At 34.8% G+C, this 16,076-nt stretch overlaps 1 protein-coding gene across 1 annotated transcript in view; it reads left to right on the top strand.

Moving 5' to 3' along the window:
* The window catches only part of LOC140170480 (transcriptional regulator Erg-like), a 102,588-nt gene extending 89,344 nt beyond the window's left edge, over nucleotides 1-13,244 (top strand). The window contains exon 11 of the mRNA XM_072193841.1: nucleotides 10,653-13,244. Coding sequence (XP_072049942.1) covers nucleotides 10,653-11,182 — 530 coding nt within the window. The 3' untranslated portion in view covers nucleotides 11,183-13,244. The remainder of the gene's footprint in view (nucleotides 1-10,652) is intronic.
* The last annotated feature ends 2,832 nt before the right edge of the window (nucleotides 13,245-16,076 follow it).

Genomic DNA, 16,076 nt, shown 5'->3' on the forward strand with positions numbered 1-16,076 from the left:
TCGTTCGTTCGGAGAAAGGGGTGAAACGCCCTGGTGTAGCACATTAAAGTGTCGATTTATATCAAAATCATTTTATGTTTATTAGGCAGTATTGGTTTTTCCAATGGCGTGAATTAACCTTCGCGAAAAAATCCCGCGTTACTTGATGATTCTGGGGTTTTTTTTCGAAAATTAATTTTGAGTCGTATATTTCAAGAATTGAGTCAGTTTCATTTTTTAAAAGTGAATAAAAAAAAAGTTAAAGCAACGTTTTAAATTAAAACACTTACACTTGGAGATATGTGATATTTTTATTCGAAACAATATTTTAACAATAGAGTAATTTTAATGTTGGGTGTTTCCAGATTGACATTTACCAAGAAAAATATATTAAAAACAAATTCAAAGTTGGAGACAAATGGTAAAATTGTATAAACACATTTTGAAAAGATATATGAGCAGATTGCAAAATGAATGATAAATGGTTTCTGTCCATATCGCGTGTTTCCATTTTAAAAAAACACAAATGGAAAATGTCAAGTTTTTTTATTATGATAAAAACAGGACACCTCTAAAAAAATATTGAAATACTTTTAAAGGAAACTACTTTCTACAATTGTGCAAAATGTTGCCGTATTGAAAATTTATATTGATAATTTATTGCTTTATTTTTTTGTCAATAAAGAAATAAAATGCTCGTGTAGGTATATGGCCCAGTAGCAGATAAAGTCAAAAGCCGACATGGTACATAGCCTTGCATCCGGGACGGACTTCCCGTGTTTAGCTTTCCTAGTTGTACGCCTCACAAGCACACTCCACCATTGACTCCAATTTAAGCCAATTTATTGAAATCGACGGTCTTTGAGAAATTCATTTCAAGTTCCCCGGTATGGATATGAGTCGGACATGTTGGTTATTTCCAACTCTTATAACCAACCATTTATCTCTTATCTGTTGCGTGTAGCTAAGCGTACATCAAATGATGGATCCCTCCATGGATTTAATGTGGCACTCAACCGCGCTCGCAGTGCCTTTGATGTTTTATACCAATATTATATAGCTCTCGCTTATACTCTCTGATTTGAGTTACTCTCTATCTCTCTCCCTCTCTCTTATTCTCGCTCTCTCTCCCTCTCTTCCCCTCACTGTTGCTTGCACTCACTCTCTCTCTCTCTCTTCCCCTCCGTACACATAGTCTCTCTTTTCCCTCTCCTTTTTTCAATCTTTTATTTTCTCCAACTCTCCCACATCATGCACAGAGGTGTTTGTTTGTCGGTGGGTGGGATGGAGGTGAGGGGGAGGGGGTACGTTCTAGAACCAAATAGGCATGGAGTGTATACATAAATGCAGTGTTATAGTGTTTGGGAAAAAGGAAATGTATTGAACAATGGTAGTGCGACAAGTGGTAAAACTACATTACTATCAATGTTGGCATTATACTGTTATAACGTGACTTTGTTGTTAATGCTCTCTCTATATCCCTCCCCTCTTCTCTCTATCTCTCCCCTCCTCTCCCCCTCTCCCTCCCATATCTGCCCCTCCCTCTCTTTTCTCTCCCCACTCCTCTTTCTCTCCTCTCCCTCTCCCCCTCTCTCCATCTCTAATTATCTCTCCTTATTTAGTAAAAAAATAACTGCAATTGTTTCTTGTCGTTCTTTTAAAATTCTGTGTATTTTCCGACAAATTCATTTGAAATCCAACATATTTGTAACCTTTCTACTGTGGGCTTACTACAAAGATAAAACCATTATTACACTCAAATCATACCAGTCCTTAAGCGATTCACTTCAAGACTCATACCTACGTGATAAAAAGGTTAGCATGACTTCTCTATGATAACACATCCCGCGCGTATGGACTGAAAGACGGAATCAGAGCTCCTAGATAACATAGCATTTTCTTTCTTTTCCCCCGAGGCATAAGGTGGGGGGAAAAGAGAGTTCCAAATAGCATAGATTGACTAAGGTGCTATTCTCTCGCTTTCCTTATACCCATACAGCTGCCTGCAAGCAGTGCTAACACATGCACACGGCGCTTTGCGGTGTGACTTTCGCATGTCAAATATCAACTATGCCTGCGGTACAAGTGGCGGCATTCTCGCCAACGGCATTGCGAGCTACCTATGGTATATAGAATATACATATAAGATGGCTATTTGAAAAATGGAGAGAAATGGAGAGAGAAAAAAGGGGCTGGGCGCATCAAGTCGCAGCAAAGAGACTGGGCTTTTAAAGTACTTGAAAACGTGCTATAATGTACGGCGAATGTGACGAATTCAAGTCGATTGCCTTTATGTGTTCTTCAATAGATGGTGATAATGTTACGAGTCGTGGCACTGATGAGAGAATTAGAACATCACCATCGTGACTTACAAAGCGGGCTTTTTTTCTCGCGTTCGTATTTTATTCCCTAAATGGGTTAGCAGAAAATATCAATTTATCATACACTGTAATGTCAAAAAAACTAACGATGTCGTTTCATGACACAGTCGTTTATGATGACTTAATGCGGTAATCATAAAGTCATTTTTGTTATCCTTGAGTTGGCTTATGATAAATACACATATGGCTCGGTGAATGACTGGATATACAGCATTGCAGCATCTCATAAAAACATGCTTTAAATAATATCTAATATCATCTTTGAAAATTTTAATAATGAAAAAGCCGCCGCGTTTACTAATAACAAATAAAAATGAATATGACTGGTGAACAATTAGCTCAGCACTACCAATAAATAACCTTTTTCGCTCTGTAATTGAAATGTAATTTTTTAACTAAAATTATTTCAAAAATTACATTTAGTAGCTTTATGAGTGAAGCTGAAATCAGTGACAAAAGACATTAAAATTAGTACAAACATTCCCATTCTCGGTCCAGAGGTTGAAGAGCTAGATAGACTTTATTAAAACTCCACACTGCAATGACACACACGGTGTAGATAATTTCAATAACCGTCAAATAATATATGTAAACATTGACTGCTGTTCTTCTAAACTTAACCATGTTATCATAGGTATGAGTGGCTCTGAGGAAATATAATTTTGGATGAAATTCGTTTTCATTTCCCATTATTGTGTCTGACATATGATTGTTCGCTTTCATGGCAGGGATATGAGAATTTGCCCTTTCAAAATTATTCTAAATGTTTTCCCGATAAACACCGGGCTAGGCTATAATGATTTTGACTATCGCCGACGGGAACCCGGCGTTTTCTTTTCATTAAAACAGCAATCACATTTTGATGGTTATTAAAATTGTGATGTGCACCAAAATTGGTGTAGTTGCAAGACTAGTGTTTTGTTTTATAATCAAATGACTGTTTTTCTTGATTAGATTAAGTAAGATTAAATCAAAATGAGAAAAGGAAAGGATGGCCTTATTTACTTTTACTCTCGATTAAGTTTTGGCCTCATTTTTTTTTCTTGAACTCAAACAAGAAGAATTTGCCGTAACTAGTAAATTACATATAAATGCACTGTCTGGTACCGAACGTGTTATACAATACGCGCAATACACGCAATTGCACTATATCCTAACAACAATGATCTTACAATACACCAATCAGAATATTTTATTTCGGATGGATTGATTTGAAACCGGATCAACACGGCATGGGTAGGAAATTGTAGGCCTATGTTTTCGTCTTCCTTCACACCCCGTATTAGAGTATTTTATTCCGCCCTGATGCGTGAGTCGACATGCCTTCTTCACTGCTTTCCTTTATTCGCAATTTTCAATAGGTTTTCCTACAGCGGATATTTGCTCAAAGACACGCACTTTTTTCCCTCTTTCCTAAATTACACAACTCGTTGCATCTTACGCTTCCATTTAACACTACAGTAAAATCAGAGCAGCAAGTTCTATACTACCGCGCTTCTCAAAGCTTAAGGGCACCCACTTATTAGCTTCACTATTTCGCACTTAATGCTTAGCTCACGCATCACTATATAAATTTCATCACATATAAAAGTCTTACAAATCTCAATTTTGTCCAGCAAATAACCTATTGTAAACATACAATGCTATTAAGCCAATACTGAGCATGTTTGTGCTTATTTTATTTTTTATTTTGTTATACCAATCTTTGCATACAATCATTCTAGGTACCGTTCTCATTTTCTTTTATCCCATTTTGCATTTTGTGCGTTTTCTTTACATAGTGAGGGTTATTATTAGCTATACCTCTGCTATTTTGCACTTCAATTTGCTTGGGTTTTGTTGTGACTGTATTTCGACTTTCACTTCGTCTCTTTCTCCTTCAGTGAGCCCAAAATTGGCTTCAATCTAGACGTTTATGAGACAACTCGAGTCGTTAAAAGAGAAGCTAAATAAGAAAGACGGTGTTTGATAACCAAACCAAGGCTAAATGCGAAGAACCGGCTTTCATTCAACCATTAACCCCAAACCTGCCTTGATGTACTTTATTGTATAAGGCTTTCTTTATATCTTCGTCTTTGTCTTGAAGTCCCAATCTGAGCCGTTTCCCTTCATGTTCAAAAGGAGATTTCGACTCGATATCACGATTTCTGCGTACCATTTCTACTTTAGATATTTTTTGTATTTTTTTGCCAAATCTTTGTATTTTTAACAAGTTGTTGAAAAGCCAATGAGGCAGTTGTCAGCGCGTTTCTACTACATGGTATACTATACGGTCACATAGCATTGGCGAATAGCTTGAGACCTGGCGTATACAATGGCAAGTTAATATAGGAAGGAAGTTAACTATCGCCCTTTCCCGTTTGGCCCTGCCAATCTTGCTGACTTTTATATCGCTCCCATCCATACGCCGTCTTCTTGCCATGTACACTAACCCTCTATATGCAGGGGATGTATACTATACAGCCCCGAAATTAATAACATTTGTCAGACATTTGCGATATCATGTAAATATAATTTATTTGAAATCATCAAAATGACCCCCAAAATGATAGCAACAGATATGACCTTTTAAAATCAGGCCTATTTGTAAAACATTAGGAATTTGGTACATTTCGGCAGCACATACCGTATAGCATCACACAAATTGAGCAAACGATCTCCATTATCTATAGTTGAAATTTTAATGAAAATTATGATTTAAATTGTTAATTTTTAAGCAATTTTTGATATAGTATGAAAATACTTCGGAAGAAGTATAATAGATGGTTATTTGTAGATTAATTTCTTTAGATATCTTCAATATCTACGGTTCTTTTTTTTCAACATTTTACTTTTGATCTCGTCTGCAAAGAATTAAAGAAAAGAGACTTTTCACTTTCATTACATCAAAAGCTCGGTGGCAGGCAGGCACTATATATCCCATAGTGCCTCGGGGTTCGTTTATTACCCACACGTTTCGTATGTGTGTGTGTATTATCCTCATGGTTGCCAATGGTTTGCTCTATATATGGTTTTGGGATAATGTAAAACTAGAGATATACCAGTGATTGCTAGTTACTCTAAAGGCTGTATATACTATATCCCAGAAAAAACGGGGAAAAACTAAATGATTCCTAATAAATGAAGGAAAAAACTGATTGAGGGGAAAACGCTCTGTCTGATTACATAGGACGCTTGACAGAGATAGAAAGAGAAGAATATTTTGGGACGGGCGTAAAAACGGAGAAAGAGAAAGTGTAATAATGAAAAACATAAGTGTTGAAATCCCACGAAGAAACTGAATGCTAATTTATGTATTTATCGTTTGTTCGCCATACCAATCAGTGTTTTAATACCCAGATCAGTTTCAACAGCTTCGTGGTTATCATTTTCGTGATGGTGATGTTAACTGGAAACAATGGCATAAAAACATTACTTTTTTTTAGACACGTTGTAGAGAATACAAGCAAATAGAACGTTACGCTCTGGGCTGATAGAGTAACAATTTTAAGTAACATTCTTACGGCATTCTACCATACAATTGACGCATTATTTTCTTTCAATAAAATTTGAAGCAATTTTCGGGCTTTTAGAAAACATAAATTGGATGTTGCTTTGGGTTCCGTGATATAAAATAGCATTTATTACGTCCTATTTGGAGTCCATTTAAAATAACCATGTAAGATAATTAGATTTGGGGTTTATCCTTTTAAATGTGCACCGTTATGCATCGGATGGTGTCAGATTTCACGACTTCGGATTAAAATGGGGTCTAGACTGTAATGAAAAATCAAAAGTGATAATAAAAGCACATTTTCTTCTTAATCGGATCCAAATAGTTACTGCGCGTGGCAGGCACGAGCATCATTTCAAATTAAACCACAAAACACGCCAATCCATACATCGCCAGTCAAGCATAAAATGGATTTAGCCTTTTCATTCAGATTTACCCTTTTTTTGTTACTTTTTTTGTTTGCAAACTTGCAACAAATCAACCAAAACATTTATAAAAATCAAGATATATTTACATTGTGTCGGTCACGGGGAGTGAGCATATTGTTTTCTTCAGCGGCAATGAGTGGTAGATGAAATTACCCCAAACTCATGGTAATTGATGATTATGGTTTGTTTCTATGGTATTTGGGTGTATATATATCCATGCATGGTAAAATTGCATGGTGCATGAACTTCACAAGAACATCATTATTATTATTTTTTGTTTGTTTCTCAAATTAAAGCATATCAAATCAATTAAACTCATAGAAAATCAAAATAAAAAATATTGGTATTACCATATATACAATACAAGGATTGCGATAAAAAAAAACATGGGATAGACAGAATGTGTCCAAAGGTAACATAAATAATTATGTATCCACATTAATTAAAGCGTTCTTGGACACAATCATGGCCAAAATAAATTTCATATGGATGCATAATTTGCTATCAATAGTTTTGGTAAAACAGGACATGAAATCTGACTCCAAATCGCTCAAAAAACAGGTCTTAAGGTGTTATGGCAACAAACACCGTTGAAAACGCGTTGTAGCATATTGTAATAGACCCAGTAGCCATAAATTCGTGAAAATAGTCGGTGTAATCCCTGCAAATAGCCCGAAATCTTCTGCTGATATGAGCCAAAGAGCTCTGTGTTTTCTTTTAACCCTTTAGACGCTAGTCAAAAATGCAAATAATTGGCAAACAGACACTTTCTTCCTATTTCCCTTTACATTTTTGCAATTTTATACAAAAAATACAAACAAATTAGTACAAACATACCTAGTAATGATTCAGTTGTTCTCATGATACTCTTTTGTAATGTTGGTAAGTTTTGATATATCATATCGATGGTGAAAATTGTATATAGCCCAGGTGAAATTAGAAAAGGCACTACACGTATATCTACGCGGGTGTTTTAGCCCAGACGCCGCTTATAATTCTTGCAAACTTACTCGCTTGGATGCAATGTTTGGACTACTGTTTGCATTGTACTCTATGAATTAAAACATGGCTGTGGGGATGGAGTAATATAATAGAAAGTAAGAAAAGTATTTTTACTCGGTGGAGTAGGAAAAAAATGTAAAAGCTATGAGTTTTAGCGCTTTGTATATCAGCAGTGACTTTGAGACAACAATATGGGGGCATATACCTGCGGGACACACGTATATTGCGCTCTGACTAGCTACGATTGTTCTTGCTTAACATGCTTAATCGCTTTAAATTACAGGCTCGAGTTAGGGTTGTAAAATCTAATAAAAATGTGAGCAAAGTTATTAAAATTTCATTTAGCATTGTTTTAGGAGATACAGTACGGTATGTAGAGTGATGCTGATGCGAGCTGATTTAAGAGGTTCGTTCATTTAAGAAATGATAACAGCGAAGTTGCAATATATATCGCTATACCAAGTAGAATGCTTGGAGTCATAATGCGCTAACCAATAGCATATTCGATGAAATTATAACCAAAATATTACTCTGTACAAAGACGTGTATACAGTGATAATATCAGCGTCTAACCAAGTTATATATTCTATCATAAAAATTAAATGGTTTTGTGAAGTAATTGCACGTGCTATGATAGATCTTAATACTCCTTGGGGCAGTGTTGACTTATACCATAACGCTATTGTCTTTATAAACTTTTGAAAATTAACTAGGCCTATATTAATATTGGTCAAATGCATTACAAAAACAAAGGAAGATATAATAAAACGTTTAATGCACATCGATTGAGATATAGATTATAACCTATGTTACCACAAATATTAAGTATACCCCAAATCGTTTTCATGAATACCAGAATAATTTACATTTACATTATATCGCCCCATGTTTCGTCGAATTGTCCCTAAATTTAGTTTCAAACTCTCTCAATTAGGCATTTTATTTTATAATCAGTCAATATGATAATCATCATGATGAGCCTTGAGCTGATACTATAACACAAGGGATTTATAAGAAGCCACGTGAGTGTTGTATTTTTGTCTAAGATAAGAAACAATATATAAAAGTAAAGATGCTCCAATCTTGACTTATTCATGGCACAAATAATTGGCAGAGTGCAATGACATTTTAATCTAGAAGTCGCTTCTTTCCGCCATTTCCTTTCGCATATTGAATAAATCTTTGATCTTAAAACTTTCATAACGTTATATTAATCAACTATATAATATTACATTATGGCAGAGATATAGAAGTTTATGTCTAGGCTGCACCGCGTTATTTATTGTCGCAATATTTCTTATGAAGATATTAGACTTGTCTCGCTAGTCGATATAATATCGAGAATTCATGTCAAATAAAAATTGTCTTATTTCAACATAGAGCGCCAATAAGAGTTATATCATCCACGGCGGCGATAGGCAATCGTAAATGTCGAGTTAGAAAAACATAGAGTTTGATTCCATTTTAGAGGAATCAAATATTTGAGATTGGAAAGTATGTTCGTTAACGTCACCAACTACTTCACCCGGTTAAGAGGACGATGGTTGAATCTCGTGTTATTTTTATTACCTCTTCTTTAGTCAACATAACCGCGATAACCGAAAACATCAAAAAAGACATTATTTTTTCAGAATTCCTCATTGTATGTGTCATATTTACAGCGCTTTGAACACTCCGAGGTATGTGATAAAGCGCTATAAATACCGAAATTTATTTATTTATTTGAAATCTACATGGAAAATGCGTCCTAATGAGTAAAAATATCTTCTTGTCAAAATCAAATAAATTTACTGACCTGGCAGTTTCGGCCATCATCGGAGTGATAGTATTTTGATCCTTCCTTCTGGTTGATTGGTCACCAACAGAGGGCACACTAGCACTCAGATGTGGATCATATACTTGACTGAGAAAATGGGCCCCTCATCTCTGTTCATGGTGTTTGGAGCTCACTTTCTAATCCATATGGATTCTTTCAACCAGAAGGAAGGACCAAGTACCATCACTCCGATGATGGCCGAAACTGTCAGGTCAGTAACTGTATTTGGTTTTGACAAGAAGAACATTCTATATAATTGTATCATACAAAGCTAATAAATACCTTCAAGAATATTTTTTTGGTTCAGTTGTTCTTGAGTTATAAGTCTATAACCCCCTGAGCACTACCTGCCGATCTAACATTGCCTCTGATTGGTCAATTACATGATATCTTCACTTTAATCACCAATCAGAATGGAGCTTTGAAAATAATTCACCCCAATTTTTTTGCGTGATGAAATTATTCTAACAATGTTGCTGATTGGTCCAATTGATAATGAAAACTTCTTTTTGACCAATCGGCAGGTAGTTCTCATGGGGTTAAAGGATATTTACCCACAAATCTGACTTAGGGGCTTAAGTATACCAATAATCGCAAGGAAAGCTAAAGGGTATGGAGTGTTGATAAAACTGTACGTGCCAACCAACCTGATTTCAATACATTACGTATTGTTAAGAGCCGCATTGCGGACATATATCTAATTGGGTTCTACTTTTCTTGGGAATATAACCTTTAAAGACCAACGTCGGAATTGATTAAGATATATTTCTAGAATTTCTTAATTTTAACAAAAAAAATCACCTGAAATATTGTTACAAAAGTACTGATAGTCTAAATCTGCTTATTTTCTCTATTATGGAAATCTTTGAAACATGCGTTTATTAAACCCTATACCACGTTTTCATATACTTGTCATGTCTGTACACAGTCAAGAGCTTTTATAAGATTCTAAATAAAGATCAAACGAAAAAAATCGAAAGAAAAAATATTCTTAATATCGTCATCAGATAAATTATGAGTCCTCCCTCGTGCAGGTTGCAGAAGGCTAATTCATTGCCGTTATTTGCCCGTAGATAATGGCAGAGTGAAGACCCTTACCGCAATGACATCCCGTAGCTGTAACAAACAGCCTTTGTTTCCTCTCGTTTCCGCCGCTCAATTCCGACATGACATCTTCCCAATATCATACTCATAACATCACATATTAAAGGAAAACATTGGAAATTAAATAAAACTTCACGAGCTGTCAACGTTTGTGCTGTGACAATTAACTTCGAATTGCGAGGAGTATAAATATTGAATATTTTTGTGGCTAGTAATATTTTTTTCTCTCTCTGTGAGTCTGTCTCTTTACGCGAGGCAGGTTTATTTTTGTGTATAGTTGAAATCATTAAATACAAAATACGGATAATATCCTTTATCTGTTATCTGTTGCTGTGGGGGAGGAGGAGGAGGAGAAAAAGGAGGAGGAGAAGGAGGAAGAAGAGTAGTATAAACACGATAAATGTGTATATGAATTTTGCATCTAAATATATGTTTATTTGCTTTTGTCTTTTCTCCAGGGAGTGGTCAGATCCAACTGTGGCAATTTCTACTTGAATTACTCTCAGACAGTGGAAATTCAAACTGCATTACATGGGAAGGAACCAATGGAGAATTTAAGATGACAGATCCAGATGAAGTAGCAAGAAGATGGGGTGAACGAAAAAGCAAACCAAACATGAATTACGACAAGCTTAGCCGTGCTCTCCGCTATTACTATGACAAGAACATCATGACCAAAGTGCATGGAAAACGATATGCGTACAAGTTTGATTTTGCCGGTCTTGCCCAGGCCATGCAACCCGTTCAGGCAGACCCCAGTGTCTACCGGTATCAGTCCGACTTATCATACCTGCAAGGGTATCATCATACAAGCAAACTGAACTTTGTTGGGACACCTATCCCATCAACCAACGGGGCTGGACTTTTTGGATCACATGGTTCCTATTGGTCATCACCAAGCGCAAATATCTACCCCAGTGGTCACGTGACACATCCACACGGTCACGTGCCGTCACACATAGGCACTTATTATGGATAAAAACAGACATTATATCGAACTTGGACAATTTTTTTCTTGAACTGAAAAAAGTGCCATGGAAAACCTTTTGTACATGATGAAATTTTATTGGAAAACTCTTTTATGTATATGTTATTGTTTTTGTGCTTAATTTTGTTGAATGAAAACATAAAACCTTCCACGTAGGCTACTTCACAACCTGGTCTCTAATATGGTATCATCCTATATCAAACACATGCCGTTTCATTTTTAATGAAATAAACTGCCTATACTATAGAGAACGGACGGTCTACGATAACGGTGGACTGAATAACGCATGCTTGAGACCAGGTTGGACAACAAGATCCTGCAGAAGGATGAACCTTGCACTGAGCAAAGCTTCCAGGTTCGCGCATCGTGGTCAAATACCGTATTATAAAATGGAATCTGTGTTTAAAACACTTGACTTTTATTTCAGCCAGAAGCGCAACGATTCAATCCAACATTTGATTTCATCGACCTCTATAATTTATAATGACATGAGCCAAATTATGTCTCATACCTAACGTCAGAGTTCAATTACATCAATTTTATAATCACTTTACTTCTAAGTTGACTGTGAGGTTTTGTACCCAAGGCATTCAAAGGTCATTCTATGAATGCATAATCATATGAAGGTGAGAGAACTGTGTACTTAAGATGAGTATAATTTGAGCTCGTAGCGAATGATCAGAGTATATATACTCTGTGTTATAATTAAGTAGCACGGGTCATGATTAAACTTAAATTGTTATAAATTTCTCGGGCGCCGAGATTTTCATGCAAATGGGTTATCTAGAGTATACCAGAGGCATTTTTTTGTTCAAATTGCCGCTAGCGTAATGTGGCATCGCCATCCGAAAGAAATGATGGTATTATTATTGTTGGCTTGACTACCACCTCTAAATGCCATAGTCACTTGAAATTGATTCTATAATGCAAATGCTACGATCTGCTAAACGATGACTATTATGACAGGCCATTCCATTTTGCACACCTACTCATCGGTTGATCATGACAAGATATTCCAACAAGCGCGCTTACTCATTGTCAAATTGATATGCCCAATAAAGGAGCATCTTCGATTCAATCAAATAGGAGCGTCTCTATTTGTCCGTTTAACGCGTAAAATAATCCATATGAAAAACACAAAAACACTTACTTGAGCCGTCAAATCAGGACTATAGTTATATTATCACATATGAGGAAAATAGTAATAATAAGATCGCCTTTTTTATTAATTGGCTTGCTTTTAAAGCATTTCTCTCGGTCGATAGGACGTGTGCATTAAAATGGAAAAGCGTAATGAAAAAAGAAGTCCAGACATGGCAGAAATTGCTCGCGTAAATGCCTTCTTTACATCATTCAATTCATAGCTGCTCCTCGCTAATACCGCGCAGTCACTCAATATAAACACGATGTGTTCATGCATTTAAAAGCCTCTTTTTTACGAAGCACAAAGCAGAAATATCGGTGAAAAGAATATTAAATTTCAACATGAGCTCCAATATAATGTAATATTATCAGGGTATTATTATCATCTTAATCATAATGGAGTAAAGTTTTACAAAGCAGCTATGTGGTAAAGGCGAGCTTTTTATGACTGTTATAGTCTTTCATTATCATAGGCTAAATCGCAGTGAACGAGCGGTATTTCCTCAACGGAAGTGTAGTTATTAAGCATACGGCCTAGCCAATACGCTAGTTTCCGAAATGCGAAGCACTTTGTTTTTTATCTTCTATGTTTCACGTTTTACGAGCGTGTTTTAAGGGGAAAACACGATCAGTTTTTTTCTTCCTTTTGTATTTATTTCAAAAGCTGGCTTGGTTGGATTATTGAAAAGACAAAATAGCTGCCGTTTTAAATATTATTTTGTCTTATCGTAAACGAATTATTTTAGTTCTACTTACTCCAAGTTAGTTCTTGATTGTTTTTGAAAAAAGCATTCCAACATTACGTCCGAGTTAATGCATTTTGTTTGTTAATCTCTGCAACCGATGGGTGAGAGCCAGAAGACTTATGTCATAACTGGCTTCACGTGTTTGTATAAAAAGAAAAAGAAAAGCACGTTTTATGTGTATGCGTTCTTTGCATTCACCTTCATTATTTATTTTGATGTTTATGTTTATGTTTATAAAGTATTATGTTAATACGGGTATTGTTCGCCGCGTAAAATCGTCTTGTCTACACTAAAGTTGCAATATTTATGTCCTTTTTTTTCCTAGTTTTTAAATTTGCAGCAAAGTTGGTTATCTGTGTCTGTGCTTTAAACTGTAATGAGCGGTTTAAATTTATACATTCCACACTTGATTTTGACCAAACGAATTAGCATTGAATTAATTATCCAACATATACCACGCGATGTACTTGTTATGTTACTTATTAGCTACCTTCAAAAACATGTTTGGTCTCATCAGTTACCAATATAATTTCATTATTTTTTCGTGCATCTACCTCTCAGTCGGGATAATTGACGAATCCCCATCCTCAGTTATTACATCAAATCCTTCCCAAGTTGCGTCAAGCAAATCATAAGGTCAAAGGTCGATGCTGCAATGATGATCATTATATGTGTGTAATGTCATACCCTCTATCTTGGGTACAACATTATCTATTGAAATGCAAATTATTTGATGAATATGTATAATGTGTAATATGTGTTATATTTGGTGCAGCCAAAAGAGCGCAGTTAAGTAAAAAGTTATTTTTTATTATTTAACATGTTTAAGTTATTACTAAAAACTTGTAATTTGTAGATTTTAGGTTATCTATAAGAAGATAAAATAGTCTATCCTATTGACTGAATAGGCCGGGACACTGCTGCATAAAACATCAAGCTGGGTTCTCAGTTTGGTGAAAAAAGTTAAGAGATGAAAGTATGTAGTAATCAACAGCAATAACAATTAAAGTACTTTGAAAAATCAATCAATTATTTTAAGTTTAAAACAGTGAGAAGCGATATCCTAATGTGTTTACACCAGTGTAGAAATGTCTTAGTACGTTTTGAATGATTTGGGACAGCGTTGATTACGTTGATAACGTTTCATTTTTTTCCATAAATAATTATTAACAAGTGTTATTAAGTTCCAGTGATTTGAATTTGAATTAATACATACTTTCATCGATTTTGTTATTGTAGTCTAGTAAGAAAAAACAAACAATTGTTTTATGTAAATCATCATCTTGAAGTCCAAGATCGAGGCAATTAAGACTTGTTTATACAATTATATACCCATGCTCTGTGAGCTGGGACAACGTATTTTGTACACTATATTATTATTAAGGGTCCTTGATTATGAGGATATTGGGGGGCAGTAGGTTTGTAAATATAAATAAAATCTCCAATTGTCTTTCCACTAGTTTGGATACAGCAGCCTGACTTTGTAAACGTGGTCATCAGAGTCAAATTAAAATGGTTCATATTTGAAGATTTTCAAAGGAAAACATGTGCGTGGCTAAAAAAAATGTTGTAATGTAACTATTTTTTAAACCAATTTATAAAAAAAATCAATTAATGAGAGCAATTTACCAGGTTTACTGATCTAAAATTATTGCCAAGATCCAATAGATGAAAATATTACGGTAATTTAATATAAAAAAATAAATTAATTAATCAACATTTTTGGCAATATTCTCGGTATACGTTTACCTTGTTCTTATTAAGTATCCATTTTAATTTGACACTGATGTGGTTTAGTCGTAGGCTACTTTCCAATCTAGAAACGCTGTAGATGACAACCCTCTAAAAATATCAAATGGGTTTTTAAAAGAGGGAAAATGTTTTACTTCTGCACGATTTTAAGAAGTAATGCCACAATTGAAATGTCCATATTTTTTTGTCTCAAAGTTGAATATATGTAATTATTTCCGCACGATTAACTGTATTTTGTAAAATAATGAGCTCATTTTGTGTAGCTTTCTAAAAGATTTTGTAATTTATAAGGCTTGATTGAGTTGCAATATGGCTACCGGGATTTTAAATTATATAACACTCTCTTTCTTCGTCTATATTCTGTACTTTTCCCTTTTTATTTGGTGAAATTGTTAACACCGGTGTGTGTGATATATAAACATAAATGATTAAAACTAATTAATGAAAATGCTTTTTATGCAGCAAAATCTGCCAGAATTTAAGATTCCTTAGATTTATTTCTACAATGATTACTATCCGGCAGCTTTTCAATCCCCTGTCATCTCTTACACCGTGCTCTCCCTTTTTTGGACAGCTTTCACTTTCGTAGTCAATTCAGTCTCTTCCACAATTGCTGTGTAAGCGATTGTGGTTTACATCGGATTTAAGGCTACTCGGAGAATATCCTTATAGCATTGCCAATGTATATTATTTTAGTCCAACTTTACAAATAAATGCAAAGTAACATTTTCTTATTTTAGATAAAAGTAGGTAATTATGAAACAATGTATTTTAATGACCTGTCGTATTTTAACATGATTTGGACAAAAACCAAAAATTACCGATTTAAAACAATAAAGTATTAATTAATATGTTAATCTATAGAAATCATTAAGATGTTATCAGTCTGTACAAAGAAATGTGTAATTGTTTCAGTGAAGCAAAATCGATACACGGCATCTATTTTCCGAATAGCCTTAAATCCGAGTAGAAACTAAGACGGGTTGGTAGAAAGCCCTATGGTAGCAATATCCTCTCATTTGTACCTTATCTCTGTACACAAATGCAGTATTACCTTTGAAATGGAAAAATATTAATATAAAATTTCTTAATTATTATAATTGTATAACTCTTTGTTTATTATGTCTGTTTGTGTACTTTAATAATTTGCCTGTACAAAGCACAGATCATTAAATAGTTCATACAAAAGAAAGAGATTTTGTACAAAAAAAATGTCTCACGAAGTTTTCTTTTATTGTCTCATT

The sequence above is a fragment of the Amphiura filiformis genome, chromosome 14, assembly GCF_039555335.1.
Source record: "Amphiura filiformis chromosome 14, Afil_fr2py, whole genome shotgun sequence".
Lineage (NCBI taxonomy): Eukaryota > Metazoa > Echinodermata > Ophiuroidea > Amphilepidida > Amphiuridae > Amphiura > Amphiura filiformis.